We start from the raw sequence: 23,095 nt of genomic DNA, 5'->3' as shown, positions 1-23,095 counted from the left end.
CAATGTCGAATGCGTCACAGTGAGCGACAAGTTTACAATCTAGACAACAGTAAAAAATCATCTGCAACAAGTGACGGGGGACATATTATGTCTGACTCAGCAAAAGGAATAATAGAGATAGGACATCAAAGACATGAAGAGATTATTGGAAGATCCTAGGACGAGAGCTAAAACAAATGACATCCTATACATCATAATAATTGATATACTGAATTGATAGTCACTGGAAGTAAGGAAGAAGCCATCCAATGCTTGGGAGAAAGAAAGGAATGCAGCCACTGATCAATCAACATCTACAATTTCATTAAAGGAGTTGTCATATAGACTATACCAAACATGGATCATTGCAGATGAGGGAAAGGAGTGGAAAATATGAAAATATTTCCCTAAACACATTGATTTGTTTATAAGAGACTACCATACCCATGAACGTATATGGGCAATAAGATTGATCCAAATAACATTAAGGATTATATTAATTGCATATAGTTATGATTCTCAATCATTCCTATATTCGTTGGGAAACATTCGATAATATATAAAAATATAGATAACCTTTTTTATGCTACATAAGTGAGAGAAACCGTAATAGGAAAAGACAAACATATCCCTCTCTTGAGATCAAAAACCCATACAATTTAATATGTTCAATACATTCGAGCATTTGAGTAAAACATTACCACTTGGATACATAACAAACTGTAAGTAAAAGCTTATGGTAGTATTTCAAGCCAATTAATCATATCTAGTGTTTTAATAACTATTGAGAGTACACATCTTAAGAATAAGCCATCTTTGTCAACAAAGTAAGAAAAAACACTATGCCTCAATATTACAAAGAAATCTAACAATGAACATTATAGATAATCTGTCCCCTATAATAGTAATTGGTAAGAGCAAGAAAAACTTGAAATAACATCATAATAGATATTACAAGTCCGAACTCTAACAGGAGGTCCTACAATAAATAGAGTAAATTCTATATAGGCCCATTACAATTGTAATACGAAATAAAAATCAATTACTATAAGTTTTTATAAAACATATCACAATACTTTGTCCATCACTAAAAAAGAAGGTCAACAAGATCAATCTTGCATATTCAGTGAGAATAAAGAAATTCGGGAAGTGTTATGAATTCCTTAACTATTTGAGCAAGGGACATTACAGAACATTTGTTTGCTAAGCAATTGCACCATGATTTTTATGATTCAACTGATACTTGGATTCAAACTTGTAATCGTTTCTTGTATCCCCCTCATGGTAACATTTCATTTACTGTTCAACTCTGTGGTAAAGTGGCGAATAGTGTTTGGAGGTTGGTGCCAATGTCCCCTCTAGGTGAAGGTACCATTCAACATAGATTGATAGATTTGTGACGTGCTTAACCGCCTCCTGTGGATCTTTGTCTCTGGCTGTTGTGTCGTGCATTGACAACTTGAGCTTTAGTGTAACGACAACGGTGATTTCAACAAGTGGTATTAGAGCACTGTGTTATGGGTTCAAATCCCTTGGGTCATGCTGGGGGGGATTGTTGGGAGGTTGGTGCCTCCGTCCCATCTAGGTGAAGGCACCGTTCAGTATAGACCGATGGATTTATGACTTGTACTTGACTATCTCTCGTGGATCCTTGACTCTGGCTATTGTGATGTGCATTGACAACTCGAGCTTTTGGTGTAACAACAATGGTGATTCCAACAAATAGTACCTTTGTTGTTATTCATACTTCCGATCAATTCCAAGTGAAGCTTGGTTTACCTTGGTTGACTTACATGCAAGCCATTGCTTCTTCTGTTCATTAGTGCATTAAATTTCCTCATGATGGTGAGATTAAGACGATCAAACATAGTCTATATCATCCTTCTAGGCCTAGGCATTGCGCTACCCTTGATTCCTTTTGGTCTTGTATTCCTACTACACCTCCTACTTGTCCTGATTATCTTTTCCAATCATATCAAGTTCATTTATGTTGAAAGATTGTTGAGTTGAGTATGCTTAGAGATATTACTTGTGTTCTTTTGTCTACACCTTCTATACCTATTTCTTCCAATTCTTTCATTTCTAATGTTTAACCACCTCTTGCATCTAATGCTTCTTCTAGAGTGGTTCTTCCTGTTGTTTCCCAACCTATTAAACAGTCCATAACAATGGTAAGGAACTTATGGCTATCGATCCTACTTTTCCTCAACAAATTTCTAGCAAGACTAAGCATAACCAACATGTTCGTGAACATCAAAAGAACCGTCAAGCTTGCGCCAAGGCCCATATTCATGCTTCTCTTTCTTCTTCTCCTTAGATCAGCCCATGTTTGTAGAGGAAGTTAATCATACTAATGATGTAGATAAAGGTGATATTTATATTTTGGATTCTATAGCTATTAATCTTGATAAAGAAGATACATTAGATGATGATAACCATGAGAGTATTGATCTTGATGTTGATTTACCTAACATGCTTTCTATGTAGTTTTCACTTGCACCTAGTCTTGAGCATAATGACTCTCCAGGGGGTCCTTGTTTAGACTTAGATATTGTCCCTGCTGTGTTGGATGTTGCTCCTTGTGCAAGTTGTCCACCTTCTCTAAACACTAAAGATTGAGATTGAAGAGGAGGGCAATGCGCTTAAGTGAGCTCCCTAGCATAGCAGCTTTTTGTGCTCTTGTATTGTGATGTGCTTCCCCTGTAATTGCTTGCTATATGTTTGTTTAGATTTCTTAAGACGACCCTTGTTGCTCCGTTGGCGCAAGGTGATAAGGGAATCAAAATGTTCTATCATTCTTCTATTTGTACCTTACTTCTTCTATATATTGTTATATGTTATGTTGTACATGTGCCAGTGTTCGTAATTGTACTCGTGTTTGTTTGCTTGGATTTGTGAAATGGCAGCATCGATTCTTTTTGGTCTCCATGATGATGGTCCAAAAAGACTCTTCTTTGTAATTCTTACATGTCATTCTTCCATTGTATTGTAATTCTACTTCCTTTGGGGAATGATAACATTTCATACTTGATATAATACTTATATATTATCATATGCTCATATTGACCCCGAAGTTAGTAGATTCCTTGGTGCTATCTATATGTTATGTGCTTATTTCCCTTGATTTGTCTCCTCTTGGGGGCATTTCACTAGTGGAAACATCTCTTAGTAGATGTACGTATACTCTGTTAAAGCCATTGCTCCTGTTAAAGTTTTATCAGTGATTTTAGGTGGGGGAATACACTCTGCTCCTCTTTTTTTTTGCTTACAATCATGGAGTAGTAAATATGGATTTTGAGAATGGCTTAGAGTACTTTAGCCTTGGACACTTGGTAAGCTTTTTGAGTTATCCTCATATCTATGCATTGCTGCTTCATCATCTTTTTTGCACACACCTTGTGAATACCTTTATGGATTATACACAATACTAAAGAAAGGATTCTCCATGTACACCTTTTTTTATAGGAAGTGAGCATCCTTGAGATTGGGCCTCTCTCTCCTTTGCACTCACATATGCTAGATCTCATTTATAGGTAACACATATAAGCTTGCTAAATCTCATATGTGGGTAACACATCCAGACATATGCTAAATCTTATATATGGGTAAGACAAGAATTTGCTAAATCTCATATATTGGTAACGCATTCAAACATAACATGCTAAATCTCACACACAGATAACACATTTATTCTCTTTGATTCATAATGAGATGTACATTTATCATTGACGAATTAATCGCACGTCTTCCCTCTTTGCTTCTTTCAGTTAGTGATTTCTCTCTTATTATGATCTTGGAGTTAGCAAAGACTCGATCCCTTGGGGGCCTGATGGATTCTTTGTCTCCTTGATTGTGATGAGATTATCTTATGTCTTGTGCTCTACTTTACCACGAGTTTGGATCGAGTCCAAACTCTCGCTTAAATTGGAAGCACTTCAGTTTAATGATTGTTTATCACCTATTTAATGCGGGATCATCATTTATTTGCATCTCTCCCCTTTTCTTCTCATTCCTCATTAGTGCTCCTATTTCATGGCGTAAAGCTCGAGGTGGGATCTAACAACTTAGGTCCTCCCTTGCCTTCATCCAATCACTCGGAATCTATTTTTCTCACCCTAACAAACTTTTCTTGAAACTGCACCAAATTTTTGAGATCTATTTTGGGGCCCCGAGGGAATCTTGAGGGTTTTGGGCCATAATTAGCAATTAGCAGTGCATCCCTGCCCTAGCCCTATTTTGGGTCTACTTCTTGGGTCCTATGTTTGGATTAATCTGAGGTGTTGATGCAAGGTACAGCCATCCTACAAGAGAAAGTTAATCTCGACCCCTTTATAATCTCATCCATTTGCCTCATTTTGCATCCATTACACACTCACAAGAACATGTCGCACTCAAGCACTCAAATTCTCAAGTGTTCAAACAATTCCTCAATTGAAGATCAAGGATTCAAGCATTCAAGCAATTGAAGGAGTTTATCTATCATTCAAGATCTCCCTCAATACATTCAAGATCCTTTGTTGTAACTTCTACATTCAATTTGGAAAGTGAGCTCATTGTATTCGATTTGAGAGATCCTACGATTGTAAGGTGAATTCCTACATTTACTTTACATTTCAGTATTTCAATTATTTTAATTTCAAAGTTAATTCCTAAACTGGTGTTTGACCTAGGCAATCCCTCCCATCAAGAAAAAAAACCCCCTTTATTTTACAAGTTTCAGATCTCAGAGGAAGAACAGGTTGCGGATTCAGATACCCTTTTCGTCAATCTTCGGAGATTCTGAAAAAGTTTCACATTTGGAGACCACTAATCAGGGTCTTATTTCTTCCCTACTGCCTAAAGTCGTCCTTGTTGAGAAAAGTCAACTTTGCCAAGCAACCAAACTATTTCTGGGTTTTGGAGATCTCACACTTTCAAGTTTGGGGCTTGGATTATTCATTGATTTGAGTTGCGCAGACATCAAAAAATCAGATCCAAAGTTTTTCACTCTTAAGGTGAGTTCTCTAATTATCTTTGTGATTTTAGCACATCTAGTTTCTAAATCTAGTGTCCTAATTTCATTCATAGCTTTTGCTACCTTAAGGGATATAAGGATCTTGCATTCTTTCTCTAATTCTATCCTATTAGATCTTTGCTTGCATTGGTGCCCCTTCATCACTTGGTTGGCACTAATCTTCCTAGATCAAATTACTTTAGAATTGAGATTTGAAAAGGTTGATTTTCTTTCATGCCCCTTTGAGGTGTTAGGTTATGTGATGAACTTCGGTTTACCTTCGTTGATTCACATCTGCCCCTACACACCAGTAGTGCCATTTTTCTCCATGTATTATAATGATGTGATAATAGCTGTACACCATTCAATCATGTCACTATCTATTCATCCTACACTAGACCCACTGATGCATTCCTTTGATACCATTGTAAAATTCTGCCTAGTCTGGACATATTTGTTTTTTCCCGACTTGTTTTGGTTTCCATATTGCACTTGGCAATAGAATCAACACAGACATTAACTATGCAATATATCAAAGATTATGCAGTACCTCATTGCAAACAGATTACTAACACCAGTGCATTTATCTCAAATTTCTTAATGACTGTTTATATATTACAAAATCAGATATGAATGAGGTTGCAGACCTATTTGTCTTCAAATACAATTATAAATAATTAGTGATTTTGTCGCTTCAGCTTCAAGATTCAATGCTATTCATAATGTATTCCTACCGTCACCAGTCTTTTGAGCCTCAAATGTCTTGACAAATAGGGCAACTTGTGAATTAATTGTTAATTCACAATTATGACGTTTTGTTGCTGATGAAGGATCTGAGGAGATAAACTGCCTCCTGAAGAGCTCTGAAACTCCCAAACTAGACCCTCTTATCCACTATGCTAGCCTTTGAGTGTCAGTTAATAGGCTAATCCCTCAAACTCTGATGCTCACAATAATGGGGAAATTATATGCTAGGGCTTGACATGCTACATCTCAGATTGTGGTTTATGGTCTAGATTCTAGAGCAATCATGGAACTCAGAGATTTATCGGGATTGGATAAAAGGAGTGGGTATGCTGAGGAATTTGCTCAAGCAATGCAGGAAGTGCATGAACAAGTTAAGAAAACACTCAAAAGATCAAGGACAGAGTTGATCTAAAAAAGAGGGACATATAGTTTCAGATTGGAGACCTTGTGCTGGTACATTAGAACAAAGAGAGACTACCCAAGGGAACCCATAATAAGTTACAAAAGAGAAGAAATGGACCTTGCAGAGTTTTGGAGAAGTATGGCACCAATGCCTATAAGATCAATCTGCCTGCAGACATAGCATTGTCTCCCATTTTTAATGTAGCAGATCTATTACCCTATAAGGGCCCTCCTTTAGTGGATAACACTAAGGCATCTACTGTTGAAGATATTATGCCTGAGTTACAATAATTGCCTACTCAAACACAACCATAGGCTAAAATGGTATTGGATTCTAGAATTGCTAAGAATAGGCTAAAAAGGTATTGGATTCTAGAGTTGCTAAGAATATTAGGAATCAAGTTTACATGGAGCATCTTATCAAATGGAAGGGATTACCAAAGCACAAGCTACTTGGGTGCAAGGAGCTGACTTTAAGAAAGTAGGCATTGAAAAGTCACTCCTTTCATCTCATGACTTTGAGTTCTTTTTACATTGGGAGAATGGTGCAAGAGCATTGAAGTTTTGGGATAATATCCTAAAGTTTTAGCTTGGAGACCCTTTAATGGAGTCTTGTAATGTAATAAGGGAAATTTGCAAGCCCATTGTGATGTTTTAGTTTTGTTTGTTATCACTTTAGCATTTTATAGTTCAAATAGGAGAAAACTTTTCATACTTGTCACATAATGACATTTGTTCCATTTTGAAGTAGCAAGGGTGTTGAGAGTCAGTTTTGACCTAAAGAGGGCTAAGGAGTCATTAGACACAAAAGTGCATCAAAAGGAAGTGGAGTTGCACAAAGGTTGACAAAGTTGTACAACTTTGCAACATTGACGATGTTGCTCAAGCAAGAATTGCAACTTTTGCATTTGAAGGAAAAGTTTGTTATGGAAACCAAAAATTAGTTGGAAGGAGGATAGGGAGTCATGCATATAGCCCTTAGGTCGAATGGAATCAAGTTGTACAATTGTAATCCATTTTCTTGCAATTTGATGTATTCTGATAGTTTTGCATTTTTGTAGGTCTATAGTGCCTATTTGTGAACTCAATAATACTTGTCTTCAAGAAAGTGTCAATTTAAGTTGAACTGAAGATAATGGGAGTTGTTTAAGGTCAGTCCATTCCTAGTTGATCAATGAGCACACTTAAGGAAGTGTTGAGAAAACACAAGAAACAAGACCACTGGTGAAAGATTCTAGACCACTCCTATTAGTTTTGCTTGGGAAGCTCTAGGAGAGATCTTGTAGGAGATTAAGACCACTGGTGAAAGAGTCTAAACCATGATGATTCATGACTTACATTGTGGGAAAGATGATAGATGGGTTTGATCTTTAAACGAATCAAAGATGTGTTAAACTCCTAGGGCCTCCCCACCAGTTCTTTCTTATCTGGTACACATAATTGCAACACAATCAATCCAAAATTCAAACAACAAAAGTCAGAAATTCATGTGAGACCCTGAAAATCAAAATTCAAAGGTTTATTGACAAGTGTTTGACAAAATGTCAAATAATCCAAAACTAAGAAAAACAAGGCTGAATTAGTAAGGGTTCTTACATATTTGTAGCAGTTATTTATTTCTTAATAAGAAATTTCTTTTTGTGGCCTTCTTGGATATGCAATAGTTTGTCTTAAGGGCTGCTTTCTTGATCATTGGGATCTTTGTTATTCTAGTAGGCCCAGCTCTAAAGATAATGTCATTACGCTCATATTTCTGAACATTTCTTAAAACTTTTTTGCAATTAAATTTGTATAGTGGATTAATAGAGACTAAATTGTCATTTTTTTGAATTTTTGATGTAGAATTTTTTTATTAAAGGTTTTGGAGTATGTCTATCATGAAATAGAGTAGGTGCACTTTAGTGGTATCTTTTAAATGCTGGAAAAGGGATCTCATTTTGCTAGATAATATATTGCATATGTACAAAAAAGTATGTTAAATTTTTTCACTTTTATTCCAGTTTTTATTAGGCTCTTAGGTGATAGACAAATGAAATTGGTTTGAGAAAGTGATCTCTTATTGATGTGGGTATGTGGGGGTTATTTATTCTGTTTAAAATGACAAAAATGCTTTTGCTTATTTCAGTGAAGAAATTCCTTGTTTTATCTTGAAACCTTTTATATAATTATTCAATTACCTAAAGTAATTTCTTTTCATGTGTATCCTCAGTACCAAAATGAAATTGACCCTAATGAGGTGGACTTGAAGAATTGGAAACGCATTGGTGAAGTATGTATTCTATAAATCATTATTTCTTGCTCCTAGGAAGCCCATTTTAAACAACCTTTTATTTATTTATAGCTGTCTAATGTGCTCTTTTTTATTTATATAAAATGTCATGGGTGTTTTGAATCATAGCATGTCTAGTTTAGTTTTCTTTCACTTCATTTGATATAATATATGGTGTCATTCATTAATTGTTCAAAATTAGTTTCATTGAGGAATCAAATAACATTAACGACAATATTAGTAATGAATAATGTTTTCCATGTGCTAGGGGAATTCGAGCATCTGATGTATTCAACAAGCATTTCCATAAAAGAGATGATGCCTTTTTGGATATGCTATATCCGTATATCCAATATTCACCTTCCCTTTAAAGACCCTTGTTTAATGTTTAGTTACATATTGTAGAATCCATGTTCTTATCTACATGGGAGTTTTTGGATATATTGGATTACCAATAGAGGCATTCAGTCTCCACCACACTGCTAAACATATTCATCCCTATATCTGAGATTTTATCATCCTTTAGTTACATTGTGGGATTTGGATTAATGATATCAGAGCACCGAGTTTTTCAATGCCTTTATTGCATGGTCTCAAATGACTTCACGATTGAAGCCAAATTGTATTATAGAAGCCATAGAAGCAATAATTGTTTGGGGGATGAATCAGAAAATAAAAAGCGTACAAATTCTTTAAAAATTGGGAAAAAGTTGAATTTACAAAAAACTGAATTGAGGAATAACAGTCAAAAACTACTTATTTTAAATTTAAGGGCATTTTCATAGTATAGATGTATTGGGAGAAAATAAAATATAGATTTGAACTTTTTAGTTGTAGGTAATAGATTTTCATTGTTTATATTTATATGGTTGATTATATTGCACAAAACATATACCGCAATACTATAAATAATAACTAGATGGTAACAATTTTCAAAATGTTAATAACAATACCATGTGAGCCTTCTATAGTATCTTCATAACCCATTCAGTTTTCTCATTGTCCTCTAGGGTTAGATAAGGCAATGTGCTGCATATGAGATACAAATCATAGAGGGGAATTTGTGTGTAAGGAGTCTTCCTACAACAACATGAGCAACAAAATTGTTTGTGAACCACATTTTGTGGTGCCACAGTGGTAACAACTAAGTCATGTCTCAAACAATGCAATTGCAGATTTGTGTTTACCGCATAGGTTAATTAAGAATTGCACATAGACAATGAACACGAACACGAACACGAACACGAACAGCAGAACTCTTATTATTATTCGCATATGCCAAACAGTACATTATGCTTCCATGTTCCAAATGATAAGATGAATACAATGCTTCCCGAAGGGGTTATAAATACTTTCCGAAGAACTTTCCCGAAGGAGTCCGTCAGCCACATACAACATGTCGCTACATAACAAAAACCTTTCCGAAGGGACCTGTTGGCTACATAACAAGAACCTTTCTGAAGGGACCCGTCGGCTGGTACACAATTTCCTTTCCGAAGGAACCTGTCGGCTGATACACAATTTCCTTCCCGAAGGGACCCGTCGACTGATACACAATTTCCTTCCCGAAGGGACCCGTCGACTGATACACAATTTCTACTAACGACATCATCCCCCCCCAAAAAGAAAAGTCGTCTCCTGACGACTATTACAGAATCTCTGAGACAAATCAACAACTAAAATACATTGACTGACTAACTGGTCTTCAACACTGTCACCTTAGCCAATCTGACATCTGACCTTGACGACTATAGAACAAAACTCAAACAACTAATACAAAAATATTGATCTACCACATCACTTTCACATTCATCCCATTGCATCTATAGCCTTTGCTTACACAATATTGACTCCTCAAGCTGACCTTGATAGCCACCTGTGCTGCTTTCGCTGCTTCCAACTCCTCGATACCCTGAGCCAAGTGTCGCTGCACTGCCTCCAATTGGATGATCAGCTCCTCCTGAGCTCTCTACACATCCACCAAGACAGCCTCATGGCAAACACCTACTCTCAGTGCCTCTGGTACACAAACACTCCATGCCTGTAGCAGCTCCAAGTCTTCTCAACTGGTCAGACTCCCACGACTGATATCTGCAACGACTGGGGGTCCAGGGAGCAACGCCCCCGGCAGGGTCGAGGGGTAGCACCCCTCACTGCCAAGACCAAATTAGCACTCTTAAACCCACACAAAACTGCACGGAGCACACCATTTCTGTCATTTTCTGCCGATTCTACACTCTTTCTGGCAATCGTTGGTTCTTCCTCTACCCTGTGGCTACCATGGACTCTGTTAACTGCCCCTTCTGTCCGTCAATAACACATTCACTTTGTACTGCTACAACTTTTATTGAACCCTTCCTCTTTGTTGCCTGTGTAGACCGTATCGTGTGTCTTCCTTGCTGTCGGTACCTTTCTGCTATATCTGTGGTTCGACCTAATACTTTCTTCCTGCGCAGTCGTACAGTAGAATCTTTCCTTCTTTTGGGTTTGTACTGTATGTTCTGTCCTTCAGCTTCAGTCATACCCGCGTTTTCTTCTTCGGCTTCTTTGTGTTACTTCGAACATTCATTTCCTCCTTCGGCTTCTCCATGTTCTTTCAGACATTCATTTCCTCCGTCGGCTTCTCTATGTTCCTTCGGACATTCATTTCCTCCTTCGGCTTCTCTGTGTTCCTTCGGACATTCATTTCCTCCTTCGGCTTCTTTGTGTTCCTTCGGACATTCCTTTCCTTCTTCTTTCTTACCTTCATCGATCCTTAGCATATTACAACTTGGAAAGAGCTCGTAATCCTCTATCTGCCAGTGGTAAAGACCATTTACTAAATCCAGATCGTCATCTCCTTCCAATCGTAGGACTCCCTCCTGATTAGGTTCCATACTTTGCCTCCTCTTATCATCTTCTCCTTCGGAATCCAACGATAGAGCTTCTTCTCCAACCATCTGAGTGTGTAGATCGATGACATACTTCCGGCCTTTGCTTTCAAGTGATAAAGTATTTTTCTTCCAATCGTGTTTTTCCTTGGCTTGTATCAACCACCCCCGGCCCAGAATGGCATCATATCCTCTCCGCTTCAGTGGGATCATGACAAAGTCCAACAGGAACGGTTGTGTTCCAATCGTCACTGGTTGTGCTGTGAGTACTCCCAATGGCTTGATTCCATGTTGATCGGCTGTTAACAATTGGAAGGTAGGTGGCCATAATGTCGGCTGTCCCAACTTTTTTTAAGTATCCTCTGGTAGCACATTGATACCGGATCCTCCGTCGACGATTGTGTTCGTTAGCACAGTCCCAAGAATGCCCATTTCAACAACTGCCGGATAGCGTCCGGATGAAAGAGCTAATAGCATCGGGTCTTCTGCACTTGCGCCACTTTCCTTCTCCTTTTTGTCCACTGTACTTGCTCCACTTTCTTGCTTCCTTCCATGTTCCCCTGGTAGTTGAGCAGTGGAAACGATGTTTGTGAGTGCCGATCGGAGCTGAGGCATAGTGAGCAACAGATCATTTATCCCGATGTGTATCTCAGCTTGCAATATTTGCCGTACAATGTTCTGTTTTGCGTAGTTCCGTACGGAGGTACTCGGCGTGTCCTTCAGGTGTGCTGTTTCTGCCTGTGTTGCTTTTTGGATCTTTGCCCGTGCTTCCTCCAGTCTCTTCTTTTCTTCCGCTGGGTCGGGGTACACTTTCGCTTGCTTCCGAGTGATTGCCAGAACTTCTTCCTCATCTATCTCAACAGTAATCAAGTTTATTCCGGACTTCGGGCACCTAGCATCTTCATGATCACCAGGTCCACACCATCTGCATAACAACTTCGGTGTATTCGCCGTGGTACAGTCTCGGGCGAAGTGACCCCACAGATTGCATGCGCGGCATTGAACTATTGGCCGACCATTGGCATCATATTGAATTCGACTCCTTCCACCATTATTGTTGTTGCCGGTATTGTTATTGTTGTTGTTTTGACTGTGTCGGTTGTTTCTGTATCCGCCCGATGTGGCACCTTCCGTACTGGTGTTCCCGTTCCCTCTTGACGGGGATGCCTCGTGCGTGAGGAACACTTGCTGTGGTGTTCTTGATTTCAGGTTGAAAGGACATTCCTTTACCGAGTGTCCTAGAATCTGGCAAATCTCACAAAATTGATCTTTTGGGTAGGATCCCTTCGTATGGCCTTCTTTCTTGCACTCCGTACACCATAGATCATTGCCCTTAGTCTCCTTGTTCATGTTTTTGAACTCCATCATCCGAAGCATGTTCTTCTGAAGAGAACGGACTTTCTTGCTGCTGCCTTCATCGTCGCTGCTATCTTCTCCGAAAGGCTTATCATCATCTGAATCGGATGAGCTGGTCTTCTTCTTCTTCTTTGTCTTCTATTCACTTTCGAGGTTCAATGCCCGATTGTATGCTTCAATATATGTCGATGGTGGCACGATCTTCATCTTTTTCCGCAGCTTTGGGTGAAGGCCTTCAATGAACCATCTTTTCTAGAGCCCATCTGTCGGCTTATTCTCCATTTTATTGATTAAGTCCTTCAACCTCTTGGCGAAGACCCTTACTGTTTCATTCTTCTTTTGCTTGGTATTGAATATCTCCGCTACAATTTCATTATTGTCACGCAGAAGTTGAAATTCTGCGATGAACTCCTTAATGTTATCCCAACTGTTTAACTTTTGTGGATCAGTATCAGTAAACCAATCAATCGCAACACCCCGTAGGGTGGCTGGAAACTGTCGGACCCATTCGTTCGTATCTGTTATGTCATTTGCCCTCCAAATTGTTTCGCATGGTTTACAATGTCGAATGGGATCAGTTGCTTCATCACCATCAAATTTAGGCAACTTTTCCTTCGGACTTGCCATTATCACTGTATGTTGAGGGTTTTGTTGTGTACCTGCGCTGTTTTGCACTCCCGCGCTGTTTTGAGCACCCGCGCTGTTCTGGACACCCGCGCTGTTCTGCACACCCGGGTTGTTCTGCACACTCACGCTGTTCTGCACACCCGCGCTGTTTTCGACTTTCGCGCTGTTTTCAACACTTGTGCTGTTTGCAACACCTGTGCTGTTTGCAACACCCGCACTGTTTTCAACACTCGTGCTGTTTTCAACTTCCGTGTTGTTTGGTGAAGAAGAGGGTTCGTCAATCGAAGCTGTTCGTTCCGGAAGTATATCTCGGACAAAGAGGTCACTCCACGCTCGTGCTCCTTCGGCACTTCAAGTCGTGCGAGTCGATCTCCTTCCGTCAGGACTCTCTTCCCGTGGCGTATGCAGGTTCAGAAACTCCTCCCTTGCTTTTTCCACCAAATTGAGCCGCAGTCGAGTCTCCTTCAACAATCCTTCCGCGCTCTTGTTTCCGTTGGCAATCTTCTGAAATCTCTTTCGACGCTCTATCTGCTGAGCCAAAATTAAATTTTTCTGCTCAACGCGTATGTCATCTTTTTCCTTCAACTTATTTTTATCTTTGTTCAACTGATTTGGCATTTAATTCATATCCGCCTGCTTGCGTACCAGGTCCATCGGGCAACGGCGCCAAATGTTTACCGCATAGGTTAATTAAGAATTGCACATAGACAATGAACACGAACACGAACAGCAGAACTGTTCTTATTATTATTCGCATATGCCAAACAGTACATTATGCTTCCATGCTCCAAATGATAAGATGAATACAATGCTTCCTGAAGGGGTTATAAATACTTTCCGAAGAACTTTCCCGAAGGAGTCCATCGGCCACATACATGTCGGTACATAACAAAAACCTTCCCGAAGGGACTCGTCGGCTACATAACAAGAACCTTTCCGAAGGGACTTGTCGGCTGATACACAATTTCCTTTCCGAAGGAACCCGTCGGCTGATACACAATTTCCTTCCTGAAGGGACCCATCGACTGATACACAATTTCCTTCCCGAAGGGACCCGTCGATTGATACACAATTTCTACCGACGACAATTTGGTTTTATCTAATACATCCATAAACTTTAGAAGTATGACACCAATATTACAAGAAGCGAGCAAGTTGAGATAAGACATCGAATTGTATTGACTTGAAGAAGACATAGAGTTTTGGCAACAACTTTACCAACCAAAACCCCATGACAAATTACTCCATTCAATGGAGCTTTCCATGTTAGTGGATTGGTGGAGATTAGAAATTTTGAACCTATTTCCAAACTTTCATAGAATGTTGACTACCTGACTCTCTTGTAGACTCCAATTCATAACAAATGCTTTCTATCTTGCTTGTTGGGTCCATAGATGGAATTGGAACTGAGATGACTGTTGTGCTGCATTTTGTCACTGCAAAATGTAGGTAACAATACAAAACTTTTTCAACTTAGTTTCACATTTCTTTGAGATAGTTCATTATTTAATTGGCTAACAATGATTAATCAATCGACCCCAATTTGAATAATGAATCCTTATACTGAGAGTTTCATCAAGTCCTTTTTGTTTTTCATTTTATTAAGTCTACGTTTGATTTTTGAAGCCTTCAATGCCCTTTTTCACATTTTTAGTGTGTCTGTTTGCTTTTGGTCTTTTGGTTTTGTTCAATCCCTTGCTTTCAATTTTCCCTTAGATTCGATATATCTTAGGGCTTCTTCGGACTTGGCAGTCAAAAGATATCATCATTTAAGTGCCCAAAAGGTGGACTCTCTAGATGCAATTGCATAATTTTAAATATCATATTATATTTTAATGTTGACATTCACTTTCTGAAAAATATAACATAATTCACTTTTTTATCTTTTAAAGTTACTTTTGACTTAAATTTATCACTTAAGTGACTATAGAGTACTTTATGTTAAAATATTTTCAAGTTGAGTTGCTTTTTAAATTTTTCACTTAAGTGACTTTATTAACTACATAGTTTGATTTATTTTTGAGTTACTTTATTTTTTATTTAAAACATCTAAGTTAAATATTGCTTTTTGAAATAATATTTGCACATGATATATTAATTATATAGTGTAAATGTTATTTTTGGCCCAATTAAGTGATATTTCCTCAAAAATCAATTAACCATGTGCTTAATTGATCAATTAAGTTGTCCAATACAACTTTCAACCCACTTACATGTTTACATGTAAAGGGTCTCCAAGAATGCAATTTGCACTGGAAAGGCAATTTTAAACACATAAAACATGTTTCTAAAACTTGTAATAGACCTCCAAGGATGTGATTTGCATGGAAATGACCTTTGACATGTTAAAGTGTTACATATAATGCCCTTGGGAGAGTGCGATTTGACATTTGAATGCATGTATATGCATTAAGAGACAATGTTTTTCATCATTTCCAGCAAAAATGTTTCATGCATTTGCATTTCTAGGACACAATTTTGTCAAGATCTCCCAGAAATTTGCACTTCTAGTCCATATGTTTGCAAATGGAGATAAGATAATAATATTAATGTCCAACAAAAAACCACAAGGGTTTATGGGATTGAGCATACAAACAAAAGAGCCGACCAAAGCAGGAGCACCAAACGGTGTCAGAGAAGAAACAAAACAAGACACAAAATTAGAAAAACCAAGGTAAGGACTAAAGATCCTTCCTTGGTACAAAACAATTAGTCACAAAAGGGTAGAACCGTAAATGATCCAGAGTCTCAGATTCTTGTTGAAAACCACTGGATGAGTGTCGTTGCCGAGAAAGACTAGTGCAGTGTTGGACCGATTTGGAGCGAGTGGTATTGGATGGCCTTTTTGCGCCCCGTGATGGAGACAGGGGGGAGAAAAAGGCGGTGATGAGCTGGTCTGAAATATGGCCCTGAGGTATGATTGACTATAGGGTATGTTCACAGAGCTGGGTGACCTCCCATAGGTAAAGTGCAAGGCACTGCTAGTCAATATAGCTGAAGAACGCTGAAAGAGAAAAGCAATCTCTAAATAGGCATTAAAATCTCCCTTTGATCCCATAGTAGATAGAACAGCGAAATATAAAGTGAGTCTCAGTCTTCACCTTCGCCAAAGTACACAATCGACAGATACGGTCCTCTCTATCCATATGGTAATCAGTCTAGACCTAAAGATGGTGAGAGCCAACTCTGAAGGAGCCCAAAGAGAATCTCAGAGTGTGACTCTAGTGCCGATAAAGATAAGCAAGGCAGACAATAATACCATTTTGAATCTCAAGAAAGTGCTCAGCATAAAAGACCATCTTCAGACGTAATCCGCTAGGAGGATTATGCCAGGTAGTGATAATGTACTATCTATAGATATCCTGTTTGACATGCTCATTCAACTCTTGATGTGAGGGAAGGAGGTGAGTAGGAGCATCCAATGAGAATTGGTAAGGAGGAAGACGATAAATCTCAATCTCGATCAAACTCAACAGAGAGGTGGCCTAGGCATACCAACAGCGAGATCTAGTGCTAGTGTCAGATCTCATAACCGTAACAGAAGAACAGTATGCCGAATGAGAATATCTGTGTTGATTGACAACCGAATCCATAAAGCCTTGAAGCTGATGGAGAAACCAGATCAAGTCAAAAATGGCAGCAAGTTTGAAAGGATGAGCTCCAAACTCGACCAAAACAATGTTGTGGGGGATGAGTCTATGACATCTAAAGATATGCCGTAAAAGCAGCATCTGAACATGCTCAATAGAGGCCCAATCGGAAGCAAGAAGAGAAGGTCCCCAAACCACCGAACCATAGAGAATAGTCGGTCGAACCAAGGAGTCTAAGAGGGACAACTTCAACGAAATGTTTTGAAATTGATGTCTAAAGCATTGTCTCTCGAGCATGGATAGAGAATCCATGCCCTTACTAACTCTGGAGTGAATAGCCGGTCTCAAGTTGAAGCGAGGTCTTGAGAACTTCACCTCGAGATACATGTAAGAAGAAGTAATCTCAACCTCCTGCCCTTGAAAGAAGAAATGAAGATGAGAGATCTTTAAACAGTTAAAGATCATGACCCAAGTCTTGGCCAGATTGACCACGAGTTGACACTGATCACAAAAAGAAGCCAAACCGTCAAGGAGTCTCTGTAAACTATCAGGAGAAGAGGCCAAGAGAACAACATCATCAGCAAAAAGGAGAATGGAGATCAAAACCTGATGCAAATAGCACCCGTCACCAGGTTGCGAGGAGTTCAGAAGGAAATCCTCAAGCTTGTCAATATATAACCCGAAAAGAGTGGGAGCAAGGGGGCAACCTTGCTTCACCCAAATGGTGCTCTGAATCGGAACAGAAAAGCCCTCCGAAGTCCTGAATCGACCAATCACCTTCTCGTATAGTTGAACAATAGTAGTCAACAACATATTAGACCCAATCTCGCTAAGTTTCTGAAATAAGGCCATCCTAGGAACATAATCAAAAGCCTTGCAGAAGTCTACAAAATAACAATAGACTTTCTCAAAGCGGTGCTTAGCCTCCTCAATAATAGCCCCCAACATGACGACATGATCTATATTCTGGTAGTTCGCTCGAAAACCGGCCTGACCTCTTGCTCTATACCCTCTCCTATCAAGCTCTCTAGATAGCATAGTGTTCAGAGTAGTGGCATAAAGTTTGGCAAAAGTATGCCCAATCATGATGGTCCTATAGTTACCAAGATCAGAAGTAGGCCCAGACTTATGAATAGGGTAAATCACATGTCGCAATCAAAACTCAGGAAACCTAGTACAAACCACTCTATTAAAGAGTGTAGGAAGGTAGGATCCAAGGACCGAAGCACCAAGTTTGAAAAGTTCTGCCTGGAAACCTTCCTCATCCGTTGCTCTACTACATCTCATGGATCTAATGGCATCATAAATACTGGAGGGGGTGAACAGATGACAAAAATGAGGTGGAGTGGAATGAAGAGTTGGCTGCCCTGGAATGTCATAAAGTGTAATGGTGTGGGAGGTCAAAGAGTAAAAGTCAAGGATGGAGGGCAAGGGGGACAACAAGGGAAAAGGGTACACCAAAAGATTTGGAGATTTTGAATAAGTGTGGAGCAAAGGGATATGCACTGAGAAGAGGCAAAAGAACGTTTCTTGTGGTGAAGAAAATGAAGGTGAGAGGAACATAGGTGGGTGAAAGCAAGGGACTGAGTCTCAAAAGCTAAGCGAACAGAGCAATGGAAAGCTTTACAATCAAGATCAAACCATTGGTTCACACGACATGTATTCTAATGCTTAGACTTGAGAGAGGGAGGAGAGCAGTGAGGGATAGAAAGGAGAGCGGACTCCCAAATAGCAGAAGCAATTAAATCAAACATGTCGGAGGTCGCATATGAATCACTGAAACTAGAAGGTGTCAAAAGTCTCCTCAGATGGTAGGAAAAGAGCTCACCATCTCCCTTGGGGTAGCGGAAATGAGTAGGGGTGTAGGCAGTGTCAGATGAGATGCAGGGGGGCTGGGGAGAAGGCAACAAATGGGGAGAGACGTGGATAGCAATGCAAAAAAGAGCATGGTCAGCAAAGGGGAGATGAGAAATGGTGAAACTGTGAATGGAGGGAATGAAGGAAGAAGAGGTGATGACATAGTCCACAACACTCGCACCGCCACAATGGGGGCAGTAGGTAAAGAGGTTAGAACCAAGAAAGGATGATAAAACATTTAGAATCAACAAACCAGAAGACTCGTAAAGCTAGAGGAGGTGGCGATTGTAACAAGAGAGCGGCCCAAGGGCATCATCCGAGGTACGTTGAAGTCCCAGATTGGTCGGATCTATCTTAGAAGTGCAGATCGAATCAAAGCCCCGGTCATGTATAGGCTCTGGAGATTCCTGGTTCGTGCATTGAAGTCTCCAAGAATAATGATGTCACTCAAAGATGCAAACTGCAAGATACTCTCCTGAATGTCGCAAAATGGATCCCATCCTCGGCCTCATGAATGGCATATGAAGAAGAGGTCGGTGGAAAGTAACATACAAGGACCCACGTGAATTTGGTAAAGGCGTTAGAATGAACCACTAATGTGTAGCTGAAAATATCATCTTTAATCAAACAAGCAACACCCTTGGACCCACGAACCCCACCAGAAGCATGAACCTCCTCTCTGCAAACTGACAACCACTAGTATCCAAGGTAACTTGGAAGAGGGCACATGGGACTCTCATGGGTCTCTGTAACAACCAAAATATCAGCGGACCCCACCGCATTGTGAAAGAGACCAGGTAATGACCATAAAGAGCCATTACCATTCTAGCAGTTGACAAGAAGAGATGGAGTGGAGGGCTTCTTCTTGTCAGACTGCTGTTGAAACCATCATGGAGAAGGCATTTTGGAGTTTTGTTGCAAGATTTGGCATATGAGAATCGTGTTTTTTTACCAAGGCGTTGTGCATTTGGAGGGCATGTTTTTGCCCAAAAACGTCCTTCTACATGCATTACATCATAACATTTTTGTATTATATGGGTTTTTAAACTTGCATTTTGCCTACTACATGTGAAAACACCCAAGTATTTGAGATTGAAGATCATTATTTGCAAGCATTGAAAAGGTCAAGGAGTTGTTTGGAAATTCAAATTTGGAGGAAAGTCAATCGTTCACACCTATTAATCTTTGAGCTTTTTGAGCTCGAAGTAGGTTGAATTTTTTAAACCTTTGCAGTTTTGTTGCATATTTTGGCTTATCATTGTACACTTGTTCAAAGACATGCCATGTATTTTGCAAAATTCCTTTAAATAAGATGAAAACTTCAATTTTCAAATGCTTGGAATTTTCTCAAATTCCAATTTCGAAATTGAGAGCAACTTGATATTTGTCATGTTTGAGTCAATAACCAAAGGTATGCTTTTTTTCCTTCGTGCATATTGTTTGTTTGTTGTTTTGATTTTTCCTTTTTTCAAAAAGGTTAAGGATTCTTTCCCAAGAATGCAAGAGCATATCACACATTTTCACTTTCAAACTTTTCATGCAAGTGCATCACATCTTTTCACCAACACATGTCAAAGCATATTGCATCCATTTCCCAATATATGCATTTACATTTGAAGAGCATTTACATGTAGTTCCGTCCTCCATGCACATTTACATGTAATCTCATCCTTCATACGCATTTACATACAAACCTATCCTTTATACCCACTTACATGTAATTCTATCCTCCAAACCTAATTACATGTTTACATTAAGTGATAAGTACATTTAAATCACTTTACATGTAATTGCATCTAGAGAACCCAATTTTTGTAAAAAGTCACACTTTTAAACACCAAAGTCGTCATTTGCATGCATCCATATGCATACCAACATGCATTCTTGGCCATACCCACAAAAGAGCATCTTTGCCCACATGCAATCCACCCTTGAGAGTCCAACTTTGGCCCTTTCCATCCGAATCCATATGCTTTCTGGTTCATTTCCAGCCATCATATATGTTCCATAAGTATCTAATCCATACTTTGAACACTCAACCCTTATGGATTCGTCATTGTAATTCAAATCCCAAAATTTTCATGGATCCAATCTCATTGGAAGATGATTTCATCTTCATGTTGCGGAGCACTCTTCAAGATATATCAGAACTTCTTCGAAGAACAGAGACATCCGATTGAGAAGATATACTTTGATCCTCAAGAAGCAGTTATTCATTTGGTCTCCATTTTTCCAATGGCTGGCCTAGAACCTGAGTTCGTGTGGGAATGTACCAAGCACTTTGCTTCAAAAAGAAAAAAGAGTTAAAGATGCTGATGGAAAGTTGTTTCGAGTTTACATTCAGACACCATCGAGAAGGTTTTCAAAGTGTCAGAGACTCCAAAATGTGCCAATCTACAAAGGACAATCCATGACAACTTGAATGAGAAAAAACTTGATCACATCAAGGTTTCAAATGACAACGAGAAACTTATCAAAGAGAATGCAGTGATGCAAAATATAGGAATTCCCAATTCCGCGGACATCACAAAGTACAAGGCTTTTTATTGATAATCTACAGCGTTGATTCGTTCAGAATCACCAGTTTCAATATTTTCTTTGAAGTGTTTTCCAACTTTGTAGTTGCAGAAGATGAATTGCATGAAATTATGCAATTGCATGTAATTCGATATGGAATCCAATAATTTCTCTCACCTAGTTTGATCGGATCAAAGTTGATTGAGTTGCTCCCACTTTTTCCTCCACTTTTTTTTCAACTCCTTTGCCTATATAAAGGAGTGCCCTATCATTGTAACAATCAACTTTTGTTGTATGCAAGAAAGCTCTATCAAACTTGTGCAAGCATAACTTTGATTGTGTAGTACCAATTTGGGAGAAAAGTGAATACAAGAAGCAAGTGGAGCTGAACTTTGATTGAGTGCAATTGTGATTAGTGCAAATTGGAAGTTTTGACTACAATTTGTGCCTATTGTCTCTAACTCATGTTATTATTGTGTGTTTAATAATAGAGCATAGTGAGTTAAGAAGCAATCGGAGCTGAAGCTTTGAATGGGAGCGATTGTGGTGATACATAGACTAGAAGCTTTGATTGTAGCTTTTATTATTATCTCAAATTCACGAAAAATAGTTAGAATTCCCTACTTCTAGAAGTCTTTGCGCCCCAATGGTAGAGGTTATTCTTATAGGATAGATTAAAACAAAACCTATAGCCAATTTGGTACGCTTTTAATGAGACTTTGAGTTGGGGTTGGTTTGTCGGTATCACCATTTCCAGCTATTAGATAGAAGTGTAGTTAGAGATTTCATCTTGCCCATTACTTGCTCTGCGGGTAAGTGGATTCTTTCTTGAAATCTAAGAGGAAAGAATATTAATAACACCCCTTACAAATCTCTCAACTTCTTGCTTACCTTGAGTTGATCCAAGTAATGGTGAGAAGGGGCTGCCTTCCATTTAAGGTAGGAGAGACTTTGTCTAATATGCTGTGGTCAGTCTACCTATTGTGCGACTAGATTTTCACAAAACTGTCAGTTGCAAAATATCCACCCAACAATTTTTGGTGACTCTACTTGGGACACAACACGCATTTGAGAGCCTCACGCTTCCATTTGAAGCATACATGTGTCCTTTTTTATTGTAAATATTCGTTGTGATCTTATTTCTTGAAGTTATTTCAAGCATTTACCAAGGACATGTAAATGGCCCAAGGTCCTTGGGGAAATGCTTTTGGACTGTTGAATGTAGCTCTACCTCTACATGATCTTCCTGATGGCTCATGAAAGAACTTTTCCAAGTTTTTTGGTGATGGACAACATCCTAATCATCATGGGTTAATGTCTAGGTCTAGAAGTTTAAAATTTGCTAGGTTCAAAATTCGGGCAACACTGACAAAGTATGGCACAAGCTCAAAGCTAACCCACACTGAGGCAACGTCAAATCCTCTCTATGGATTAGAAAAGTATTGATGATTACTCCCTATGCATTCACAATAAAAATGATCCCACCTCAGTTAAGTGTTGAATTTCATAGCTCTGCATATAACCTTCGTTATCTAAATCATTGGCAACAAAACCCATTGTGGATGTAACTACAAGAGAACTTGATGCATTATGTGGTTCTCTGCTGCTCCCAATAGATGCACTCATCCTAATGGTATCAATTGCACCTATAAATGTGATAAATGTGGCCATATCCTCAACTTTCTCACAACTATAACCATAAGTTTATCACCAATTGTCACTATGGATGATTGTACTATATATGTAACTAGTGAAGATGGTGCCAACCTCAACTCCATGGAAAGCTACTTGATTTGGGAGTGAGACTCATGAAGGGACAACCACGCTCTCTCTATAATGAATCCATAGTCACTCCTTGTTAATGCGTCTATGTATATATATATTATCA

The 23,095-nt window shown here is 38.9% G+C and overlaps 1 protein-coding gene across 2 annotated transcripts in view; it reads left to right on the top strand.

Annotated features, from left to right (window-relative positions):
- Positions 1-23,095, top strand: part of LOC149544629 (serine/threonine-protein kinase VIK-like) — a 107,344-nt gene that overhangs the window by 37,195 nt on the left and 47,054 nt on the right. For both annotated transcript variants that reach the window (XM_089795223.1, XM_089795224.1), the window contains one exon: positions 8,331-8,390. In XM_089795223.1, coding sequence (XP_089651349.1) covers positions 8,331-8,390 — 60 coding nt within the window. The remainder of the gene's footprint in view (positions 1-8,330; positions 8,391-23,095) is intronic.

This window comes from Cupressus sempervirens, chromosome 8, assembly GCF_028749045.1.
Source record: "Cupressus sempervirens isolate cs-2001-9-10 chromosome 8, ASM2874904v1, whole genome shotgun sequence".
NCBI lineage: Eukaryota > Viridiplantae > Streptophyta > Pinopsida > Cupressales > Cupressaceae > Cupressus > Cupressus sempervirens.
This window is presented reverse-complemented; position numbering and strand designations above follow the sequence as displayed.